The sequence below is a fragment of the Lathamus discolor genome, chromosome 4, assembly GCF_037157495.1.
Source record: "Lathamus discolor isolate bLatDis1 chromosome 4, bLatDis1.hap1, whole genome shotgun sequence".
NCBI lineage: Eukaryota > Metazoa > Chordata > Aves > Psittaciformes > Psittacidae > Lathamus > Lathamus discolor.
The window spans coordinates 94824313-94850005 of NC_088887.1; the positions used below are offsets into that span (position 1 = coordinate 94824313).

A 25693-nucleotide genomic window follows, 5' to 3' on the forward strand; every position below is an offset into this window, starting at 1 on the left:
AAGGTAGTGATTCAATTAAGACAAATTAAATTACCTCTCTAATAGCATGAACACAAAATAATTTATTTCTAATACAAAGGTGGTTCTACATGCACTAACAAAAAGGAAGAGTGCAAAGTATTACACAATTAAAAACAGTCCCAAATTAAAGTGTCAGCAATGATTTTCAAGAAATCAATATATAAATCCATAGAAGAACAATCTGTGTATTTTCTCCTTCTGCCTACTTCTGCTGCTTTATCTTTCTCATGCAAAATATAGTTAAAATATGACACCCTCACTCTGCCAAAGCTTTGGCTTGGCTTCAGTGTACCTCCAATGTCTGCTGCACATATAAAACAGTTGAGCTACTACTGCAACCTTCCCAAGTCTTAGACACCAAATTCCTCACTGCAGTTCATCTACAAACTGGTCCTGTAGACCAACCTTTAACAATTTGGAAGACTGCAAAGCTTCAGACAGATGCTGAAGCCCGTGGAAGATCCCATAAGGAGGTCCTTGAAAGCACCGCTCATGCCTGATGACCCCCTGAAAAATGAACCTTCTCTCCTCAGGTGCCAAAGGCAATATTTCCACTTGAGTGTCTGACATGCCGACAAGGTGTTTCTTCTTTTCTCTGAACATTTTCTCATCAGCTGTCACCAACTGACACAAGATCAAAACACCACCCTGGTCATGGAAATGGAAGATAAGGGAGGGGATTTCTTCTGTTCTGGAGGTACCGTCTTCTCATACTGTGAGTCCTCTAAGGAAGAAAACTTGTTCCAGGAATATGGTGACTAGCTTCTAACTGGTGTGGAATAAATGTTGTGCGAGTGAGTGATGGGTGGGAAGAAAGGCATAAAACAGACAGGAGCAGGGAAAAGCTACAAGGCAAAAAAGGAAAGAAACCTCAGTGAAAAAAACCCAGTATTTTCAATAGAGCAACAGAATCCAGACTTGTAATACAACTGGCCATTTATTAAACAAACAAACCAGCAAAGTGACCTTGGTGACTAGAAAATGGGCTTTGGCTTTCTCTCACTGGGGGTTCCTGTGCCAACAGCAGAGGCAGCCTCTGGACTTTCAAGGTGTTTCCATGGCCAGTATCTGCAAACCACCAAGTTTCACAGAGGGATTCTGGAAGCAGATAAATGCTGCCTGCTTTCCCAAGGAGATAACCTCAGTATGGGTCTCACAATCATTTCCTTAAAGACTTCGTAAAATAGCAAGTGGATAAGGAGGGGACTTTCTGCCAGAGCTGGAAATAGACAAAAAAATTAGACCTGGGCTTTGACCAGGTGACTTATGCTTCAGAAAGCCCATGGCAACAGCAGGGAATGCGGAAAAGCAAACCAAGATATAAAGAGGTGGTACAGAAGTCACAGCCCAACCTCAGGGCTTGGACTGAATCTCTCTTCTTCAGAGGAAGGGAAGAAAGAACCGTCCCTCAGAGATACAGACGGTATCCAGGCACAGGCTGCCACATGCATCAGCCACTTGAGGAAGCATGTGACTGCACAGAGCAGTCATGCTGGGGACCACGCTGGCAGTTTAATGGTTGCGATGATTCAGTGCGACTCTGGCACCATTTAAACCTTCCTAGTAAGGATACAGCCTCTGTGGCTGCTTTATTCAGCTTTTTAGATTAAGAATGTCAAACATTCAACATGTCAATGTCAAACATAACATTAAGTTAACAAAGGACTAAATGAAAAGACATTGAGGGGAGAAGCTGCAGACATGAAAAAAAGCAGTTTTAGACAGTGGCACTGACTCAGGCCAAGCCTGTAGGAGCTCCTGCCCAGATTTATGTGTGCAGTCTCTCTCAAAAAGAAACAAAACAACAACAAAAAAGCAACCCTGCCATTTAACCAGGATCTCTGGCATGTAACATCAGCCAGACAGGTTATCGGTAGCATTAGTGCAAGCTGCTTGTTCCCCTCTCAAAATTACGAGGACATTATCCCGTTTCTCCCTCACCATATAAGCACAATGTGATAAATGAACTCTCCAAGTAAAAAAAATAAATCATAATTTTCTAACCAGAAAAAGATCGAGCTGGTAAGAGAGAACCTTTCCAGTTCACATGGGCCATGTGACTGAGTCCTTCCCACTGGTGTCTGCCACTGCCCAATGCTTACATTTGCAAATGTCCTGCTCAGAATTTATGGCTGTTTAACCAAGGCTTAAAAAGAAAATAACTTTCTGAGAGCCATGAATGATGACTTCCCTGAAACGCTGAATGTAGCTGCCACCTAGACCCTGACCCTCTCCTCACAGCTGTTCTATGTCCTGACAGCTCTTGGCACAACAGGGCTCCAGGCAAAGCTTTGACAAAAAGTACCAAAGCTCTTGCAATGAAGCTTTGGGGGGCATCACAAAAGTAATTATCCAAAGACCAGTTAAATGATAACTGTATACAAATATGTCACCTTCTGTATACTCAAAAAGCTGACAAAATGCTTTTGAAGAATACAGAGCAATTCCAGAGCTAATTTGTTTGCAAAGTACACAAATCATGTTACCCATCCCCAATCTGTCCAGAACTTAGAACCTTCAGGAGTAGCAATAGCAATATCACCTACATTGTAAGAAGCAGATCAACCAGGTATAAGCAATAAGTAATCTTTTGGGGTCAGTGTACTATAAATCCTTGTCTGAGCTAAATCTTGCTCCAGCTTCCCAGACGTTTCCCTATGCAGGACTCCTTTTTCTACAAGTGAGTACTTAAGATCTACCTTCATGCAGCCAGCTAACTGGCTGCCTGCATCTTTGGTACCTGAACAAAGTTAACCCAGTGATTTAAGAGGATTCTTTGCAGTGATGGACCTTCTGCTGTGCGCTCTCTCCCTCTGGCCTTTCAAATCTTTCATTTCGTTGAGGGTATGCTACAGGAGACCTTCTTTCCTTACACTTCATCTGAAATAGGGTTTATTTGGGTTACGAGAAAAATGCCAAGGTTGAGTTTGTTCTGGAGGTGGAAGAAGCCCTGTTCAAGGAGTTTTTACTGCCCTGTTGAGTGCTCTTTAGTATTTCCAAAGTTTTCCAGGTGAACATCTGAAGGAACTGCAAGAGGCAGAATGCACAACTAAACCAAACAAAACCATGTTTGCTCACATTACCCTTTCCAGAAACGGCACTGAAGTAGCCCTCCCCATCTCAACTCTTCCCTCTCCCATCAGCTTGTAAAGCAAACCCAGCAATGAACAACAAACAGCAGTAATAAATAAGGCTCATTTTCAGCTATGTTTGTGCAATTCCCATACCTAAATCCCTAGGCTGCCACAAGCTCTGGAAAAATACAGGGAAGGAAGTTACATTACAAGTTCCACCCAAAACTGAGTTAGCACTTTAGACAGACAACACTCAGTTCATTGAAGTGATCACATGACTCTGACAGCAGAAACGGGCCACTGACCCAGTCAGATATTTGGCCATACAGAAAACTAGAGACAAGATTATAAAGCCAAAAGTATTTTTGAAAGACAGGAGGATCAATGCTTTTCACATCTACAAAACCAGGAACAGTTTGTTGCAGTACATCGCAGCCTTTTACAAGCTGTCTCTCCACAATAGCCAAACACCTAATTTCTTGTTAATAAATGCAAACCCTACTATTAGCCACTATCTGGTAAGGAGCTGCCTGATTTTTACAATAGGAGTTCCTTGCTGAAGCCTCAGGACTCACAGGATGTGGTTTAGATAATCAGCTCCTAACTGAGAACCTACTCAGATAAGAACAGACATATTCCCCCTGCAGTGTGAAAGAAACCCATTTAAGTTACTTTGAAGGTTATTTCTGAATAGCTGGCATACAGTAACACAATTTAGAAACTGATCTGTAAAAAGCAGTGAGCAAATAGCTACTGCTCCTTCTAGTCATCTGGAGTGTGACTTTTATTCAGCATTTTATCCTAGCACACTAAGAAAGTTAAAACTACTGTCAGATACCAGAATTTGGGGAATTCTTCATCACAAGTGGATCAACTCTACTGGCACACATCAGTGATACAGAAAAAAAGCATATTTTGGAGGAGGATGTCTCTGCAATACTGCAGAAGTTAGAACATTTCAACCAATTTCTGTTCTGCCCATGCAAGTTAAAGGAAACAACAGGAAGCTTTTGAAACAGCACAAAGATCTGCTGCAACAATAATGACCTCAATGTTTGCTTCTTTGTGTTTTACACCACATTTTTTCCCTTGTATTTTCATAATATTCCTATCAGCAACTTGTACGAACATGATTTCTTACACTGTCCCATACCTGCTGCTCGTCCTCCATAACGTTGCTGGCAAATTCAAACACGAGCTCATTCTGCTGTACAACTGCTGCCATAATAACGCATTCCCAGGTCTCAGCTCCACATATGAAGAAAACGCTTCACGGATGTGAAAGAACAGAGAGCGCCACTGAGGTCCAGCTGGGCAGAGAGGCAGGATCACAAAATGAACCGAGTATCAGTGTTCGGATTCCTTAGATCATCAGTGTTCCTGGGTTCTTTTCTTCTCAAAGGGAAACAAACCCAAGGGAAATCCTTTCCTGAGTTGCTCTTCCCACCCTGATAGCCTTTATCACTGTGGAGGGAAAAAATAATCCACTTTTAATGAAGAAATGATTCCTTTAGCAATGTGAAATAGTAGCAGTCACAACAAAGCTTGCTCCGAGCTATAACTGTTCCACATCTAACTCCAAGCAAGTCAGACACCTTTGTATCATCAGAGATATTACTTTTACTAATACATGACAATTTTCATTCCCTTAAAACTGCTTCAGGAAGTGAAACATCAGTTTCAGAGTGTTTCATATTAAAAGCACGAGACTAAGAAGAAGTTACAGAAGCAAACAAAATCCATCTTTTCATTCGATTCACATATGCACTTTTCACATTCACAAGTAACTCATCTTTAAGTTACATTCCACGTAAAAACACAAAACTCAGACTGACCTACTCAGCTGTAGGATCTCTCATGTGTATCACCTTTCTTCTTCACACACAGTTCAAATTTAGCCAAGTTGGTATTTTGTGAGTAAAATGCTCTGGAACTTGATTCCCACAGTGCCAGACAGGTGAAACTAGTAAATAAATTGCTTTGTACAATCCAAAGAGTCCTGAGTTCCTTCATGAAGCAGACCTTCAGCTACTTGTTAAAAATGCACTGTAAACGTATCCTTATCTCTACCACAGGCTCGCGAGCAGCCGGAAGGAAACAGCACTGACCACGTCATGGCAAATTAGAACAGGCAAAGAACTGCACAGTACAATAGCAAAGAAAAAACCTACCCCAAACTACGGAATGTAAACAGCTTCACTGAGGGGTGGGAGAGCACAGCTCCCACATCCTCATTTCCTCATCAGCGCCAAACATAAACCTGGCTAACATGAGCTTACAAAGAGGCATGCCTGTGTCACTGCTGGGGGAAAAGGTGAGCTCAGAACGTAATCTATCAGTAACAGAAACTAAACTGGGAAACTAAGGGATGTTGGTGCCTAGAAATTTAAATCCGTACATTTTTAAGGAAGCAAAATGTATGCTGCCTAATGTTTAGATCAAACTTCTTTAAACTGCCCCTGATTAAGGGTTGCTGTGACAGAAGAATAAGGGGCAGAGGCTTAACATACACCCATCCAGACTGAGACCCTCCAGAAAGCCTCTGGGCGACTGCAGTGCCCTGGTGAGGATGACCATCTGCCTTTGTACAAAAGCCTTCACTTCACCTTGGTTTTGCAGTAGGCTGAAATGCAAAAAAAATGAAGGGCATCTTCCTCTCCCCAGTGCCAAGCAATTTAATTAGGGAGGATCATATGTCACAGGCTTATACTCCCTCACTTTAGGAAACGTAACAGCTGTTTTTCCCATATAGGTTGTGGTATTCCCAAATTCCTAAGTCTTGATGGCAGAGCATTTAAGCCACTAGATCCTACCTTTCTAAGAAATCAGGAAATCCAAGATTATGCAAGCAGGAGAACCTCCCCAACTCCCAAAGCACGATTTAATTAGCTGCTAAAGGGTTCAGAAGAGTAGCCACAACCCTAACTAGGGAATACCTGCATTAATGAGAGCTACATGAATGAACAGAGAAGGAAGGGCTTTGGGAACCATGACTGTTCAACCCCAGCCCTTCCCATTTTGCAGGATGACTTGACTACTTAAGAAGGTTTTCCCCGTACTTCAGCAGGGCTCTGGCACTGCAACCATATAATCGTGGGTAACTTCACTAAATGTAATTACTTGGCCTCACCTTTTAGAAGACAAGAATGCCATTAAGAAGTTACACATGCATGCCAGCACAGTGCAACTAAGACCAACTTGCCCATCCCAGACTCCTACTGTTCTGTACGCCAGCCTGAAAAGAAAGTGCGTGGCAATATAATATACAGTTTAATATTTCCTGCAGACATAATTGAAGTGGGTGAATCTGTGTCAATAGGGACATACCAGCTCTTTCAGAAGAGAGGACAGGTATGGAAATAAATATCCGAGTACAACTTCTATTTTGGTTAATGCCTAGAAATAAACTGTAACTTTCAAATAAGATGAAGCAATAGTATTTTAAGTCACTCCGTCTAATCAGTGAAAAGATTCGTTCACTCCAATGGATCACTGGGCAAATAAAAGAACCTCCTTAGCTTCCAAATGGAGACTTGTATTAAAACAGGGGTTAAACTAATTGTCCAGAGAGAACCAGAGCTGGAACACAACAAGGGCTTATAATCATCTCCGTTATATTAATTGAAGCCACGCGTGAACAAAGTCCAGTAGCTTTCTAAAGCCAGTAACAATTAACAGTGTCCACGTGAAATCAGGGTACATGAAGTGCTGAAGATGCAGGCAACCCAATAAGCTCATGACGTGTGAGGAAAACTGGAGGTATGGGTACTGTAAAACAGATTTTATACGTTCCCCATGAGCATTAGGAACTGGGATATTTTTCCACAGTCATTTATCATTCTGCAAGATATTAATATTTTACAGTAAATACTACACTACCAGGATGCACCCTACATGTGTAAGATCCAGCAAACTTACTAAAAGCCATAAAGAAATCTTTTATTACTTTTTATTTAAAAAAAACCCAAACATATAACAAAACCCTTAATGCAAAACTAATCATCATGATTTAATACCACTTAAGCCAGCAGCAGTATAAAACATCTGATCTCAAAGAGACACACACACTAGTTAGAACAGTCACGCTCCATGCTGAGATGAAGTTTCTAACCATCTGATATGGTTGTAGGAACGGACATTCAAAGCTGTTTTACGGATCCTGCACCATGGTGATGCAGTGATGGAAGACTGTACAGCAGAGTGCTCCTTCTCCCCCTCCCCAAAACCAAAGGAATCTATAAATAAAAGTCAAATGATAACTTCTTCTTACAAGAAAAGGAACATCTAACCACAATATTATGACCAAAGTCAAAGACAAGTGAGTGAAGAGAATTTAGTGAGCTTTTATATCAAACCTTACAGAGGTTAGGCACTCAAACTATTACTATTTACAGTGAATTCTTCATTACTTCTTTGGTGGTACACAGTAATAGCAAATGATCTATTGGGCAACAACAGCATGGCAAAATAATGCAAAAGTACCGTCCTTTAACCCATATAACATTCTCTGGCATACAGAAAACAAGAGCAGCTTTTCACAAAAGCCAGCACAATCATAAACCAGCTATATTCTCCTCAACATCTATTTTTATAAACTGTGCTTTCATTATTCCAAGTATCACAGGATCCTGCTGTCTATAGGCTTACACAAACAAGACTATTGTTTTCACTATAGAATGCCACTTATCTTCCTGCCTGATTTTATGTACATCTGTGAGTGGAAAATAAGTTATTTGCAAACAGCATAAAATGCATAAATTGTAGTCACATGCACAATAAGCTTGGCTACATACAAATAGTCACAGAAGAAAGAGAACCAAGTATATATTACCATAAAATTTATAACGTTTTCAGAACTACAGAGTAAGTAAGGTCTTACTTTCATTTTTACTAACTGTTGTAGTATAAAAAGCAGTATTAAGACAAAGCCATATAAATAAACATCTGAATTTTGGTTAATCCTTGAAACTCAACACACAGATAATTTATTTCAATCCCTCTGGAAGTTCCCCTCTTCTACTGATTTCAACATCTAGAAACAACCTCCTCAGGCAGTCTGTCAAAAAGCACATTCAGCTGAGTTAACCCTTAGCACACTGCTACTCTGCTGTCCCAGAAGACACATTGTAGGTCTCCTTCCAGCCAGACGTCACAACATTTTTCCCCACCGCTCTTCACCACATATACCTTACACTTAAGTCTAACCCTGTTTAGCCAGTTCAACAAAGCTTGTTAGAAACATCTCCAGAACTGGTTTAGGGCCCAGTGGTGAAGCTGCAATACTGCAACTCGGCTCCAACTACGAAGTAAAAAATCCACAATTTCTCCTTCGACTCCTGACAAGATGAGCCAGTGTAGCTCATCCTGCCTTAGCATCTGAACACTGTAATACAGAAATAACACAGCAGCACCATGGTGGAGCAGGTGGAGCAGGCATCAAAGTGTGAGGCACAAACCCAAAGATTTGCTGAAGAAGCCAGCTATAAACTTGGAAGGTTCAAGTCGTGGCACTGAGAGCACCACAGCTGAGCTGAAAGATGCCTCCAGCCAGCAAGCTACTGGATCTAGTCCCATTTAGTGCTACTAAAGATGACTGCCATCTTCCTGAGCTGCCTTTTCTGTGAAATTAGTAAGAACATTTGTACATTTAAAATGAAGAACCAGCTTAGCTGCTTTAAGATTCAAATACACATCTGAACCCTGAGTTACTGCAGAAATGGCTCAATGCCCTTAGCACGGAGACAAACGACTTGGGGTTGAAATTTCCCATGGATTTTCTAAGACAGTCTGCAGCATTAGCTCTAGCCTAGAAATGCCAAAGCTGGGACTTAACAGAAAGGCAAAGCTGAGCCCCCTTCTCAACACACCTTGGATGTGGGAGGATAGGGAAGAAAAAAGACATCACCTGGAAATACTGAAGGACTGAAAACCATCCTGGGTGAGGTCAAACACATGGAAGGTACCACCACCATTTCACTCAAGTTTCTAAGTCCTTTCTACCAGTGGAGGTTAAGGATAGACCAAGTCAGAGCCAGTCCAGCCTCTGCAGAGTTGCATCTTTCTAAGATACTATACAAATAACACATCACGGAGTGTGGTTTTCTTCAAAAGGGTGGAAAAGCTGAATGGTATCACAGTTCTCGTAATATAGCAATCCCAAACCCATGATGATCTTTACGTATGGTCCACACTAAGCATAAATGCTAACAATAGAGTCCTCTGGCATTCTTCATGGATTGATTATTCCTATTCAGCAATATCAAGAAATTGCACAGTACAGCGGCTTTGAACCATGTCCTCGGACCCAGAGCATCTGTAGCTGGCAAAGTGACGAGTAAGAAGAGCAAGTTAATACATGGCATTTGGCACAAGAAGTCTCTGAAGGTTCAGTATTTTCAACTGCTCACACACATTAAAGGAGGTAGGAAAACAACATGGTAAGAGGGCATCACCGAGGAAGAAAAGAAACAACACAAGGAACAGCCTGAAATCTTCTGAGCATCCATGCTGCCTTGAGGAAACTGTGCAAAAAGCAGCTGACATAATAAAAGTCAACAGTGACCTTTGCTGAGCTTTCATTAAGGACAAAGAAATCATCAGTATCAATAAAACCTTGTTTTGAAGCTGGGCTGCAAAGCAGCCTGTGTCAAGGGCTCTCAGTATATATACAGCAAGGAGGATAGAGTAACAGGGTTCATCTGTTAAATATAAACAAGGATAAAACCAAAACAAATTGGCACACAATTCAGTCAATACAAAAGAAGTGAAATGAACCTCCCTTTCCCTAAATTCCACATAAAAGCACATTTACTCCAAAGAGATCAAAAAGCACAAACATAACCAACAAGCTCTTCTTTGCTATCACCAAAAATATCACATTTTCATCTCTCTTTCTGACCACTACCCCTTTTATCCTGAATATTTAATGAGGCAAGACTCTTTCCAGCCTATTAACAGTAATGGTCCCAGCACTGTTTACAGACTCCCCCACTCCTTAAAACCTTTCTCTTCCAACCTCCCATGTTCCCTGATAGTTTCAGTAAAAGTCCCTTTTATTTAGCTCATTTATGCTACACAGCTGTTGAACACAAACCCAGCACCCTGGCACAGCAGTGCTAGGAAATCTAAAGAAAACTAGTGTGGTTGAGGTTTCTTTTCCCTCTCCTAAAAGCATGCTCCATGTGTAAAGGTAGCCCTAAATCACTGTAGGTGTGCAGACATTGAGCACTGTAAATAATTGATTTATGCTGCAGCAACAAAAGATCAGGTTACCACTGAAAGGTCAGTCCTACACAGGGAGCTAAAAGGTACTGGGGGGAGGAAGACCCTCCCCAACTCTACTGCTGGAGCTCTTGAGCTCTTCATAAAGTATCTGAACATCTGCTAAGACAAGAGCAAGCTTCCCCAGTCTGATCAGGCAAGAAAAAAACCACGTTGGGTTTTAGTCACTTCTCCACAAAGTGTTTGCTCTTGCGAAGCAGAGACAACTCAACAGGAAAAATTATCTGTAACTTGCCCTAAAGCAAGGGAGCAAGGGCACTTCAGGGGGAAGCAAAGGTCCAAACCCTCTCCCCCACTTCCCCATCTTCCTGGGAAGAAAATAACTGAATCTTGCATTTCCACAGATCGGATGCACGGTATAAGAAGAGATTAGGGAGATGGGACGCTACAATGCTGGCACTCCCTTCCTCTCCAAATCATGTCAGATATTAGACCTTCTCCCTCCATCCCCCCCCCAAAAAACTTCTTAGTGGATTCAAACACCATTCTGCAGCTGTCCAAACCGCACTTTTTGGCAATTAGACACACAAGAGAAGATGAGGGTAAATGTTCAGCAGTGGTTATGTGACTAGCAGCCTTGGTTATCTGTAGGGCTTTGAAACTCTTCAGATTGAATTTGGGTTACTAACACCTCCGCTCACAGATAAACTGCATTACTCTAACGCAGGTAGACAAAAGCAAGGTAAAGTTGCTTCACTGCACAGCACCTACTCTGTATGTGTGCATCCGTGCAGGCATGCAGAGCAGCTGCAGTTACATAAACATGCTTTATCCTCACTTTTGTGTGTGTATGTGCACATACACATACATATATACACACCAAAATAAATATATGAAATGTGTGACCTTCTGCTGACTTTTTACTTTCGGTGTAGCCGTTTTGGCTTCTGAAGATGCAAAAAACTCCACAACCTCCCACATCTCTGTACAACAAGGGGATATGCAGAAGTGCTCCTTCTCTGCTTCCAGTTTAGTCACTTCCACCCACTGCTGCTCACCACCACCGCAGTACTGCTGGGAAAATAACTTAGCTAGATCTTCCTGTCATCCACTGAAGTCCAAGCAACTACATTATCTGGACCCCTCAAAAAGGACAGTGTCCCCGAGGCAGCGCACAGGGAGCTTGCACAGTCTGCCAAGCTTGTGAGAACTCAGCAGTTCTTGGCCTTGCAAAGATGACATCTGTATGTAGTTACTGTCAAAGAGGGGAGAAGCCTATTTGCAATTCAGGCCTTACTACCTTAGAAACACTGGCCACAAGCACACCATCACACCGAGCTTCCTGGTGACCAACTGGCAGTCTTTCCAAAAATCCCTCCGTGATGGGCCCTCTAAAGGTCTCTTATCCTAACAACTTCAGGTCTTGTTAGGAAGAACATGTCTGAAAGCACGGTCTTGTTTAGCAACATAATATGGATCCCAGGACCATCTTAAACCAGTAACACTCATAGCAATGACCTGTTTCTCCATAATGGTACATGTGCATGCTCATCGCCACCAAACACAGAGGCTGGGGAGAGGGGTTTGCTGTTCAAAGCTCCCAGGAATCACTAATGTGTCCTGCCCTTTGGTTCTGCCCGTGTAGTTAATTCACCACTACTGGTAAACAGAAAGTAAAACTCTCAAATGCTCATATTTCCCAGCTGATAAAATGACAACAAGGAGACATTCAATTAAGTCAAGAAGCAACTAGTTTTGAAAGGATGAAAGGAAAGCAATTTAAAATGCATTGACCTGGATTTACTTGCTCAAGCTCCTTGCTAGACATGACATAAGGCAAAAGCTTAGGAAAATTAGAAAATGTTTTAAAACCAGCTCGATAGAATTAGACCAAATCAGCCTCATTACATAAGGATTTATTCTGAAACAATGGAAAACACCTGTCATAAGAGAAAACAAACCTCCAGTAACAGACTGTAACCACACATCTCTACAGGCAGGGGTTTGCTCTAAGTTTTTCCTTTGTAACTGCTCACTTCTGGATTCCTGCATTCTCCACCAGAAAAACAGTAATATATTAAACACTCCAAAACCAGGATATAGGGACTACAAGTTTGATATGACACTGCAAGTATCAGCATAATCTAGCTCATCAAGAAGCAGGTGACAATAGTTATGGAAAGGAAAACAAAACATCTCTCATTACTTCCTCTCGTACAACACTCAGTATATGCTACTTTATCCCATAGTAAATTTGCAGAGACAAGGTTGGGTTTATGTGTTGTCACAAGATAACCAAGCTAGCAGCACTAATGAGTAACAGTATCAAAGATACCTTACTGTTCTTTATATTGCACAAAGTCTCAAAAACCTGGTTAAAACAGATACCAAGAAAACTGGTAAAATCCCAAGTCCTGTTCAGAAATGTCTGTAAACCAAATGAATTATTCCAGTGACACAGAATATATGTCTTAAATGGCACCCTCAAGTGGCTTCTGGTATTTCATAGCACCTTTTAAGGAGCATTAAAATGACCATCCTATAAGCAACCTAACATGTGAGATGCAGCTAAGCCAAATCTTACTGATCTCAAAGGGAAGGGTCTCTGTACAGAGAGTGCTGAGGGCTGAGCTCCAAGACAGCTAACACAGGATATGAGGAAACCTGTAAAAGAGGGTGGAGGAGGGAAGAACTGATTGACCTCAAGAGGTTTTGCTCTTTTGATTAATGCATGCACCCAACAGAACGAAGTGGTAGCAGTGGGAGGAAGGAGGATCAGGGGAAAAGAACTATAATTGCTCTGGCTAGGTGCCAGGCTTCACAAATTACCTGCTGCCAGTCTGTGCCCAATACTGATATAAAACTGTCATCTCTTCTCGAAAAACTGCTTTGCCCACAAATTAGCAACACAGTCGATTCTTTTAAAATCACCTGCAGGTAAAAGTGAAGTTTACCAGTTTTTGCTAAAACTGCTGGCACAGACTGGGATATAAATGCACACAGAATATACATATTAAAGGGGAAAACTGAAAATAAAAGGCCAGCAGAGATCAGGTTCAAGTCAAAGATGCTACAGGACCAAGCTCAGTAAAAATTCCCATTCTTTAAAACTTTAGCAATACAGATTTTTAGCATTCTATGGATTTCCTTTTGCTATTAATTTATTTGTAAACTTTTCCAACTGGGCTGTCAAGCACAACAAACAAAATGTTTAAATAAGTTCAAAATGACTCCCTGTTGTAGCCACAGAAATACTGTGCGATTTGTATTTCCCTGTCTGAGCATTTGAGCAGCTTCAGAAATCTGAATTTAACTGACATGCATCAAATGGAAAGGGGCACAAACCAATCCACACAGAACTTGCTGAAGTCTCCCCTTTCCCAAGCACACACAGACACAGACTTCACTGCTCAGGTTTGCTCTTTACTCCTGCTGACGATGTGCATGTTCAAGGCTGCATTCGGCAACTCAGGCAGGTTGAGAAACAGAAGGGGTCTTACCTTTTGCAGTGTCTTTAAAGAATCTGTATTAAAATAGAGCAGATTAACCAATGTTTCTGCTGTCAGCCTCCCATTTGCTGTCAACCGTCAGCAATATGAACAGTCAAAGGCCTCTGGAACAGACTGGTATTAGTCAGCTAGACTTGAATTTCCAGTTCTTTTATACTGCTGTCTATTTTCCTTCATTAAGTTAGCCTGTCCTACCCTCGTATCAGATTACACGGAGCCAACATTTACAGCACCTTGCAAAACACTCCAACATATCACATACCTAAGTCTGCCTATACCTGTTGCCCTCAATATTTAACCCTTGCTACCAACAGGGAAAACTTTAATTCTAGAATATAACAACTAAAAAACATCTTCAGCAGAGGAATCATTTTTCCTTCTACCTGACAGCTACAGGATGGTGTGAAATTTCATTTTACAAATTGAAGGACACAGGCAGGCTACACTGAGAACAGCAGTGCCAAGCTGCTCTCAACAACAAGCCTAGAGACCCAGCAACAGAGGGACTTCTACTCCAGCAAGGACCACGGCCTGGAAGCACTTGCTGCTTATTTTAGAAGGTCTTGGAAACCCCAACCGGCTTCAAGATCATCAGCTTGCATCAGTTCCTCACCTCCCCTCATGCTAGAGCGGGAAGCAGCAGGAGCTTTTCTAGCACATGCCCATCACAGTGTGAGCTAACAATGCTCCCAGTCCATGGTTGTTCCAGCACACCAGCTTCCCTCTGCCTAGCCATGACACAGGGCTACCCTGGGCTTGGCTTTTCCAACTTCTCCAGCCCAACTTCCCCTTCTGGTGGGTGTGCTGCTAATCCTATTTCCACAGTCTAGACAGTGGCAAATTAAACTGTCCAATGCTGAAAATAAAGAGAAAGTCACAGCGGTTTCTGCCTCTATGTAAGATGTGTGGCCACCCTTGTGAACATCAGTTGTGATAGTGATGCTTCAGAGGACTACACCAGGTATCTTGTGTTACAGATGCCTAGCTTTCCTATATGCACATCACATACCTTGGATTTAAACAGAGTTTTAACAAATAAATGTGTATATATTCTTGCATCTCACTCAGCATTGTCCAAGCAGCCTCCTTCTTGGGCCAAGTGATCCACTTTGCTAAAGCTGAGAACACAAGGTAATCCACCATGACACTCATACAGGTGAGTTAACTCAGGAGAGCACAGATGAAACACACCAGAAGAATTTTATCTGCATGCTAATTTAACCTAATCTTTACTCAAGTAACTTTTTAACCCTTCAGACAAGAATCACAGACCAAATCAAAACAAAGCAAAAAATAAATGGTTACGAGGACTTTATTACAAAACAGTACAGCCTGTATCAAAAAGCACTGCAACTAACACTTATCTATAAGCTGCTTTCTTAACACAGCATTAAACAAGTATTTTTAGTCTTTGATTGATTCTAGCTCTGGATTTAGAAGAGCACTTACATCCATATTTAAGTTAGCATTGTGGTTAAAATGACGTGTGGGTAAAATGCAGACAAAACCATCAGATTTTCAGTCTTTCCTATTTATGAAGTTTATCAGTTAAAGCACATTTTTGCAAACTTTGCCTGAAGCTTTTTAATCTTTGTCACAAAGATCCTCATTTAACTTTACCCACAAATATCATAGAATGTTTAGGGTTGGAAAGGACCTTAAGATCATCCAGTTCCAACCCACCTGCCACAGGGAGGGACACCTCACACTAGACCATGTTCTCCAAGACACCACCCAGCCTAGCCTTGAACATCATCAGGGATGAGGCAGCCACAGCTTCTCTGGGCAACCTGTGCCAGCTCCTCACCGCCCTCACAGTGCAGAATTTTTTCCGAATGTCTAATCTAAATCGACCCTCTGTCAGTTTAAAGCCATACCCCTGCCCTATCAGTACTTTTCCTTATAAAAGTGCTTCTCCAGATTTCTTGTAGTGTCCCTTTAGATACAGGAAGGCTGCTATGAGGTCTCCCTGGAGCCTTCTCTTCTCCAGGCTGAACAACCCCAACTCTCTCAGCCTCTCTCCATAGCAGAACTGCTCCAGCCCTCGAAGCATCTTTGTATTCCTCCTCTGAACTCGCACCAATAGGTTCATGTCCCTCTTGCACTGGGGACTCCAGAGCTGAATGCACTACTCCAGGTGGGGTCTCACAAGAGCAGAGTAGAGGGGCAGGATCACCTCCTTCGACCTGCTGGTCACACTCCTTTTGATGCAGCCCAGGATACGGCTGGCTTTCTGGTCTGTGAGCACACACTGCCAACTCATGTTGAGCTTCTTATCAGCCAACACCCCCAAGTCCTTCTCTGCAGAGCCACTCTCAATCTGTTCTCTGCCCAGCCTGTAGTTGTCCTTAAGAAATTAAGTCCTCAGTCACATATTTCCAGTGGTTATAACACAGGAATTCCTAAGTGAGGTTTTCCCACTAGGCATGAAGTGACCCGTGTTCTCCAGTCTGTAACCAGACACAGCACAGCACCCATACAGTGCCCAAACACACACCTTTCTTATACACCCCCAAGGATTCACTTTGTCATCCAGTCAGCTATGACCATCAAGATTACTTCTTGTAAGTTCTTTCTGAAATAGTTTGATGAGAACTAAGAGAAGTAGTACTATGATTTTTTTTGGTTTTAAGGGCTTGGGGAGTTGAATGCTATTACTAACACAGCCAGGGAGTTAATTTATGAGGTTGGAACATGAGAGACACAACTCCTTCAGCAAATCTCTCACAAAAATTAAAACAAATCCCCTAATTGGTCAAAACCCCAAAGCTGATGCTGGCACTAAGCTTTCATATAGATTCCAAAAAGCCCCCAAAAGCAACAAAAAAGCCCAACCCAAGAGTGAGTGACACCACCTCCTAACATTTCACAAGCAGAAATACTTAATTCAAAAAAGCCTGTAGAAACAGGAATGAAAGGTAATACAAGAAACAGCAAACCATACCTACAGTAGGCAGATTGATAAGGAAGAGCTGTAGACAGGGAAGTCAGAGATATCAGTCAGACTTCATTAACACCCTCCCATGAACTAACCTCCTGGACTGACAAGTCTGGGTTTTTTTTTGTTCCTACTGTTTGTCTTTTCTAATGTAATGGGGTTTTTTTTAGCATGAGTACATTCATATTAATTTTTGGCTTAATCAGGTTCTTTGCCATAGTTCAGACAGAGTTCACGTAAGAAGTCATGTAGGCCATGACAGACTTGTTCCCTGAAGTGGGACACCAAAACAATCTCCACACCTCCAAGATAGTCTCCCAAACGAAGGTGTGGGGTTTGTTACTCCTGAGCTGAACTCTTCCCCTGATTTCTAATGTATCGTGTTTCACAGCTCACTGTAGCTGCAACTCAAGTGTTGTCTTCAGGCCTAACAAAAAAACATTTAAATTTATTAAAAATTATAGCATAAGGGAGCTGAGCTTTTAAACTCACAGGCAGAAGGGCTAGGGCTTGTTTGGGGTAGGAGGCTGTAACTGCACATTTTCTCTCAGCACAAGTCACAGCTCTGAGCTGGTACATGCTTTCTGCATGGGTAATTCATACCAGCGTTCCTGGTCACAGCTCAGCACAGTGAAAGGCAAGAAGCAACAGAATACTCCAGATATGCTCAAGTAAACACAATTAGTAAGCTCTCCTGCACAGAAAGGAGCAAAGTCACCCATCAACCAGTTTGCTCTGAACTGAAGGAATACTCTCAAAACGTTAGTTTAAAACTGAACTTGAGCTTGGAAATTACTTTAAGAGAGCACCAACACACACACAGGCAAGGAGGGAGGGACATAGCCCTGGTTAGAAAAAGTATTACATAGCCAGAGGGACTTGAAAAAACAAAACAAAGCAAAAGAAAAGCACCACCATTGAACCTCAGGCTCTCGCTGTAACTTGTTTGGTACACAAACCACCTTGTTACTAGACAGCCAACTACTTATGGGTGTGGAGTGTGCAGCACAAAGAGCTCTATGTGCAGGTTATCCCAATAATCTCCTCTAACGCAGACACACTGAATTGTACTCCATTGTACCCAGAAAAAGGGACAGAATTGTCTCATCTCTAACCCTTCCTGAAGCAACTTCTTTGTGCCTGCAAAGATACCTGGCCTTGAACACTGCCAGGGATGGGGTAGCCACAGCTTCTCTGCCAACCTGTGCCAGCGCTTCACCACTCTCACTGTGAAAAATTTCTTCCCTATGCCAAATCTAAATCTTCCATCTGTCAGTTTAAAACTGTTGCCACTTGTCCTGTCACTACAGGCCCTGGTAAAAGCCTTTGTGAGTTTTCTAAGACAACCATATAATCATGGAGTAATTTGGACTGGAAGGGACCTTTAAAGATCATGTACTTCCAACCCCCTTGCAATGAGCAGGGACACCTTCCACTTGCTCATGGTCCCACCCATTTGCTCACAGGATCAAATTGCTCACAGTCCCATCCAACCTGGCCTTGAATGCTTCCTGGGATGGGGCTTCTACCACCTCTCTGGGCAAACAGTCCCAGTGTTTCACCACTCTCATTGTAAAAGAATTCTCAGTCTCCCCTCTTTTAGTTTAAAACTGTTACCTCTTGTCCTATCACCGCAGGACCTGCTAAAAACTTTGTCCCTGTCTTTCTCATAAGCCCACTTTAAGTATTGCAAGGCTGCAATAATGTCTCCCTGGATCCTCCTCTTCTCGAAGGCTGAACAACCCCAACTCTCTCAGACTCTCACCACAGCAGAGGTGCTCCATCTCTCTGAGCATCTCATGGCCCTCCTCTGGTCCAACTTCAACAGGTCCATGTTCTTCTTGTGTTGGAAGCCCCAAAGCTTAACACAGCACTGAAAGAGGGGTCTCACGAGAGCAGAGTAGAGGAGGAGAAGAATCATCTCCCTTGACCTGCTGGTCACACTTCTGTTGATTCAGCCCCAGACACAATTGGCTTTCTGGGCTGCAAGCACACAATGCTGCTCATGTCCAGCCTTTTATGCATCAGTAGCCCCAAGTCCAAGCACATGGAATATGGTGGTGCCTTTGCCTTGGAAGCCTGCATAGCAGGAGTGGTCCTCTCCTGAGCTGACAGGCTGCCTTTTTTAAAACAATGTCCTTCACCTGCTTGCTCAGTATTATCTTCCCCTAGAAGCTGCTGCTGGGTTCAATCAATGAGCTGATCAAGGCTGCCCAAACTGGAGAAGGAGCACTAACAGTATGAAGAGTAGAGGCATTACTTCAGTACTGAACATCCATCCATCCATCCAACCAACCAGAGATTAGTGCCTCTAAAATCATGCCTTTAAAAACTCTGCAAGGCGAGAGACCACTTACACAGTTATAGCAGAAAATAACATTTACTTAAGACATAATTGAAAGTTTCTAAACTGCCACTTTTAATGCGCCCTAAAATGCAATGTGTTCACTCAGATTATTCTGAAAATGTGTGCTTCATGATGCTCTGTGTAATTACAATAATAAATACATTAACTTGCAGCTATGTACGATAACACAGAAACTAATATTCCCATGCCATCTGTACATTTTTCTTCTAATAGATCAGCGTAGTTTAAATTTCATATTCTGAAGTATTTGGACAGGGTGGGATTGAGAAAGGAGACTATGCACCTGGGGAATTTCAATCTAGTGATCTTGGCTTTTAAGAGAACATAAATTATCTCCTGACTTGTTGCTAGATTAACAATTCCCACCATAGGGTTTCAAACAGTGATGAAACATGATTTAAAGACCAATAAGATTACTATAAAAAAGCAAAATTATTTATTTTAAGAGTGATGTGGAGAAGGAGCAGGGTTTGCAAAGGCCCCTCCAGGGAAGGCAGAGTCTGGACTGGCCAGTAGTCCTCATTTCGTAATGTCTGGGGAAGTGATGGTGCTGAAGCCTTAGTCACTCTGACATGAGTGCACACCTGCTCCTGAGGGACACAGGCATTCACTCACTGCTGAAGAACCAGGCACAGAATTTATGAGTGTTAGGTGAAAAGACCTACAGAATCAGGGTATTCTGGAAAGTTCCAGAGCTCCCACACAGCAGGTGTAGAGAAATGCAAGCTTCGCCTCTTCCTCTTTTCATCATTCAAGTTCCTATGTCTTTGGCAGAACTAAGTCAGACATCCAAGATGCCTGCTGCGTATGTCCCCATGTCATCCCACCGCACCCCCACCACAGGGCTCCGTGGATCAGCCTGACTCCCCAGCTGTGGGGAAGCAAGGCAGGAGGGTGGGGGGAACCAAACTGCCCAGGCAGAACAGCCCCCGTCACCTTGGGCTGAGCTGTGTGCCCAGCTTGCTTTCATCCCGCAACAGAAGGCAGCACAACCCTGCCATAGCCACTGGCTCATGAACCTGGAGACCTCTCTCTACCTCCCCTCAGCTCCGTAGAACAAATAATACAGATATTATGGCACCCAGGCTCATAAAGATGTTGATATGCAGCTTGTTGGCTCAGGGGATGACCATTCTTGCTACGCCAGCCTCAAGGGCAAAGGCACCACAATATTCCATGTCCTTATTTATGCAGGCAAATGTGCACATGCAAACATGTGCCCACGCACACATACGTACTTGCCTTCTCCCTTGGGTGCTGTCTGAACAGGGCCATTGCACAAGTCCACCTGTGCCTCCCAAAAGAGAAGCCCTGCCAGTGTCATACACAGTAGAAGGGTTGAGCAGACATGCACCCACACAGCTTCTACCATCAGGAAACAAAAGAAGAACAAAAAAATAACAACAACCAAGGTGAAGAGGAGGTTAAAGTGGCAGATTAACTAGTACCCTAAACAAGGTAATGCAGGAAGAGGTTGTTTTACACAGTTTCTAACCCATCCCTTCATTTATCCTCCAGCCTCCTTTCTTTTTCTCCTTTTCTGTCACCTAATATTCAATCTACTTCTGTGAAGCCTCAGTGGCTTGCTGTGATCAGAAATACAAGAAATCAATATCAGAATTGGGGGGGTAGGAACATGCCTTTTTTCAAGATGCCATGGACTTCAAGCAGAGTTTCACAGAGGTTTTACTACGTGTTCCCCCCCGGAGGGTTGTGTCCCATGTCCCCCGCCCAAGCAAGACAGGACCATCAAAAATGGTGCTCAAAACCAAAAGGAAAAAAAGGTGAGCAGAAGCCTGCCGTCGCTGTTAAAGGTTTCCAGTGCAGCCACATTAGAAATGTGAGAGCTGGTGCCTTTCACAGTGGCAAAATGCAGAGTTCTGCCCTTGTGGTGCTGGCTCCTGCAGAAACGTGTGGGGACCAGGGGCTGCTCCCTTGGGGTCAAGCCACTGCCGAGAGCTTCGAGCAGTGCCTGCCTCTGTGAGAGCAGAACCATCTCCTCTCCCGCACCTCTCATGCAGGATGCAATACAATGACTTAATGAATAAACAGTTTAATGGAAAAAAAACAGTATTCTGTGAGTTAAGCTGTCACATGAGGAAGAAAAGAGCGTCAAATCAGGCAAAAAGGCTGAAATGAATCCACACAGTTCTAATATAATTGTGATGTGCAGAGTACTCAGTTCTCTAAAATGTGATGCTAGCGAAGATATTAGAGTTCGAGCTTCAATAAATTAACTATGTTGTAATAATGTGCATATCTTCACTTGATCATGAAGCCTACTTAAGAACCATTAAATCTTTTAGAATACAAGATTCTATGTGCTTTTTCTGTGCACTTGTAATATAAATTATTAAATCTAACTTGTTTATTAATACCTTAAGATATTAATATATCTTAATATAACATTAAGATACATTAAGTTCTAGAAGCCAGAGCTGCCTGAGAAACACACAGATCCACAAGTGGACTAAAATGAAGAAAAATAATAGTAATAATAAAACAAGATCACAGCATCTTACAATAAAAACTCACTGGGTCAAATAATGTGGCAATTACCTGTCCAGAAATATATTCATCAAATTGCATGACTTCACACCCAACCTGTTAATTTCTCATATGCACTTGAGGACTCCTACATTGGTAGCCGTGGAAAAAGAAACACTGGAGCTCAGCTCTCTCTCTGTGTTAGAGTAAGTTCCATGGTTACTCTTTCACAGTTCATGCTTCATGAGTTCAAGTACTGCTTTCTGCTGAACTAATTAAATTCTGGTCTCTACTCCCAGGTGTCTAAATAAGGGCCTTGAATGGATAACGATGTCAAAAGCGCACAGGCACAAGTAGGCTCTTGAGAATACAGTTTGTTACACAATGGCTGCCCAGGGCAGGCAGCAGAGTTGTCATCTCTGGGTGCATCTGCTCCCCTGCTCGTGGTTTAACTGACAGGAAGCACAGCAAAAGATACCAGGACCCAGCGAGGAGTGTTTCCTGCCTGCATAGCCACATCCCCCCTGATGTGCTTGTCACTGAGCATCCTCCTGCACAGGCCATGGCCTCCCGTGAGGGGGAGAAACTCTGTGATGCCTTTGAAAAAAACAGAAAGAAATTAAGTAAATTAAGCCCAGGCACAGAAAGGCAGCAGCTGAATGGATAAAACGTAATCAGGTCAAGTGTACAGAGGCATGGCCCCAGAAGGCCATCAAAGCAGGGCATAAAACGCTAGTGGTATGTTCTCATCCTGCATGGCCCAGGACAACACACAAGCCAGCTCCAGCCTTCTTCAAACAGGCTTGTACTCCACCAAAAAAAACCAAGTTACTTGACTTAACAGATGAAGAAGCAAACGAGCAGAATCTTCAGACATGAACAGGACAAGGGAGAATGGTTTTAAAATGAAAGGGGGCAGATTTAGGTGAGACATTAGGAAGAAGTTCTTCACTGTGAGGGTGGTGAGGCACTGGCACAGGTTGTCCAGAGAAGCTGTGGCTGCCCCATCCCTGGCAGTGTTCAAGGCCAGGTTGGACAGGGCTTGGAGCAACCTTGTCTAGTGGAAGGTGTTGCTGCCCACGGCAGGGGGTTGGAACTTAATAATCTTTAAGGTCCCTTCCGAACTCTATGATTCTATGAACCACAACCAGTGGCAGAAACCACAGTGCCAAATATGCCAACTACTCATCTACATAATGGGACCACCCTGCTCTGGAAAAAGGGACAGGTTAGATGATGTAAGGGGCTTTTCTAACACTAATACCTAGAGTAACACCTGTTAGTCTACCACAAAATTGAAATGCTGAAGTAGCATTTTGTACTAACAAAATAAGCACAAGAGTTAATACAACTTAAGCAAGCAAAGAACCAACTGCTAGACAAAGCAAAATTTCAGTGAAAAGCAGAAACTCCAGCACAGCTGTAATTTCTACAGTACCTATATGTGAACCAATGTGCTTTACTTAGTCCCTCTCCAGCTACTCTTCTGATCAGTCTTCGATTACTCTATAGTGTCACCTCTCGGAAAACACTTTCTCCTTAGCCAATCTAAAAATTACTACTTCCAGGTAGGATGAGAAATTATTAAGATGGCTTCATATCCTTCCTCCACCAACGGCAAACTGGTGGTATAAAGCTGAGGAAAACCTATTTTGAGCTGTTTCTGCAGGGTTACAACTAAAGCAATAGAAGACATATTACCGATGTAATTAAGCTGGGAAATACAATAATCGGTAGATCTCTAGCAGACTTAATACTACCATCTACTGCTACAGTCTAGGAGCATTTTCTACATAAGATTAAAAGCAGTAACAAAGTCTTACTTGGACTTCATGGAGTTTCTGGCACATTTTATCCTTTATGGAACCGAGGCTCTCTGCCTAACATGCGCTCCATCCTATGGTGGTCTCCATCCACATCCCAGAAGAGCTGGGAATAAAAATGCCTTCCCATGGTGACTGGCACTGATGGTAGAGCAGCAGCCTCCAAGCCTGCAACTTCCTGAAAATGACCAGGCTCCAGATTTTCCAGGTTTCTAACTAGAAACCTAGTCTGTAACTATATTCCTCCAACAGAGCACACTTTATCCCCAGCTTTCTCATGCTCCCATCTGAGCACTGTGGCCATCTGGTTATGCCAGACAACCACAGCTGTCCAGTGCTTCACAAGACCAGACTACATCCCTCCATGTCACCGGGCACTTCACCCTTTCATGCCATGCAAGGCAGAACAAAATCCCTGGACAAGGATGCACCAGACACTAAGAGAAAGCCGGTGGAAGAACTTATAGCAGAAGCTCCCTTCTGCAGCATTTCTGACCTCCATTGCAGACTCAAGTCCCACCCTTGACAAACACTCCAGTAATCCCAAACAGCCAACAAATTAAAAAAAGATACAAATTAATGGTTCCTCAAAAGCCTCGAACAAAAAAGCCTTGAAGCATGAGCTGAACCTTACTAAATTTTGCAGGACTGGCAAAAGGGCTTAGAAAAGAGCTGAAAAAAAAAACCCAACCCAAAACCCACCAAACATTGATTTTCCATCTCAGACTCCAACAATACTATGTAGCCAACAGCAGTCTGTAGATTTGCTTCTTAGTTTGTAAGTCAGGCTGGTCATATCTTGCAACATATACTGGCAGGATTCAATGTTTTCCTAAGAAAACTGGGGTGGCAGATGCTGACACTGATCCAGAAACAGTTTACTCTGAAGCTGGATATTCTTTTTAACCCTGAAAGTTCATCTGTGTCCTGCTAATGAACTACAGATTTTATCACAGCAAGTCTTTCAAGATTCTCATATGCATTTTTTTTCACAGTGTGCTACTAGTGTGCTAATGCTAAGCATAACATCAAAAAAGCTGTATTTACAAGCACAATCATCTTTATTATCTTGATTATACACTATTAAATTAGCCAGAAATTTAATGTAACAGCAGCATAGGACTGGAATAAGGGTGGCAGCATTCCTTTATAACTGATTTTGAAGCACCTTAAGATCATCTCAGTTTTCAGGCTCTGCGTATTTTAAACAAAAAAGAAAGGTAAATGTTGTGGTATTTGTATTTACAACAGCAAAACAAAAAACAGAATGCCTCAGTTCTTACAAATTTGAAAGTCTCTTCCTTGAAGCTGCTGCTGGGTGGCATCAGCAAGCACCATGCCCCAAACAGCATTTCTGTCTCTGACTGGGCTACAGCGAACAGGGAGGAGTGCTCCCCACAGAACTGCTTTTCCTGCACAACAACTACAGTCAACTTGCCTCATGTCCCTGTAAGTAGCAACCTAACTGTTCTGCTACCGATGTGTTTTGGTGGGGGGGGGCGGTGCAGGAGGGATCACACTGAAGCTCCATAGAGGGAGAAGCAAAAGTGAAATCAAGCTGATGGGACACCCACTGACAAAGCTCCCTGGACAGCATGAAAGAACCTGCCTTCAGAGATTTCTATCTGTCTTAACCAGAGGGGAACATGATTTTTTAAACCTACAGTGTCCTTTTAATAAACAGCCCAAAGAAGACATTTTCCAGATAACCAAGGAATTTTTTACAGTGTTGACTTACTAAGCGGAGCACAATAACCAGCTATTCTGTTTGCACTACGAGGCAGTACAGTGCAATGAGTTAATAATTTATCATGGCATTGCTCTTGGCAACTGACCATAATCAACTTCGAAAATTCTTCCTCATTCTTACATTTTCAGACTCAGCAAGAATATGGTATCCTCAGAGCTTCAGCTCTTTCTGAACTTTTTCTAGCTGAGGTAAGAGGTTTAATCTTCCCAAACACCTCCTTTCCTCCTGTACCGTTTCAGGCTCAGAGCAAAGGTCACTGTTTCATTTCAATAACCTGATTTAGCAGGCAGGAATAACCAGAATATTTTCAAACAAAGCAAGAAGTTAACATTCCTTCAAACAGACGTAGCTGTCAGGTTTTCACCCCTGTGTTTCATTCCCCTTCTCCCAGAAGCTTCTCCCTCCACCAAAGGCTTTTATTTGTACTTATTCCCCAAATAACAAGCAAATACCTTTTTCTCCCATTTTGTATTATTAATACTTATGCCTCTACATAATTTTA

At 42.6% G+C, this 25693-nt stretch overlaps 1 protein-coding gene across 3 annotated transcripts in view; it reads right to left on the reverse strand.

Annotated features, from left to right (window-relative positions):
• ELF1 (E74 like ETS transcription factor 1) overlaps positions 1 to 25693 on the reverse strand; it is an 82760-nt gene that overhangs the window by 33346 nt on the left and 23721 nt on the right. For 2 of the 3 annotated variants that reach the window (XM_065678166.1, XM_065678165.1), the window contains exon 2: positions 4249 to 4559. In XM_065678166.1, the coding sequence (XP_065534238.1) occupies positions 4249 to 4320 (72 nt within the window). In that variant the 5' untranslated portion in view covers positions 4321 to 4559. Of the gene's footprint in view, positions 1 to 4248; positions 4560 to 4930; positions 5137 to 25693 lie in introns of those variants that run through there. The other variant, XM_065678168.1, reaches the window with a different exon arrangement.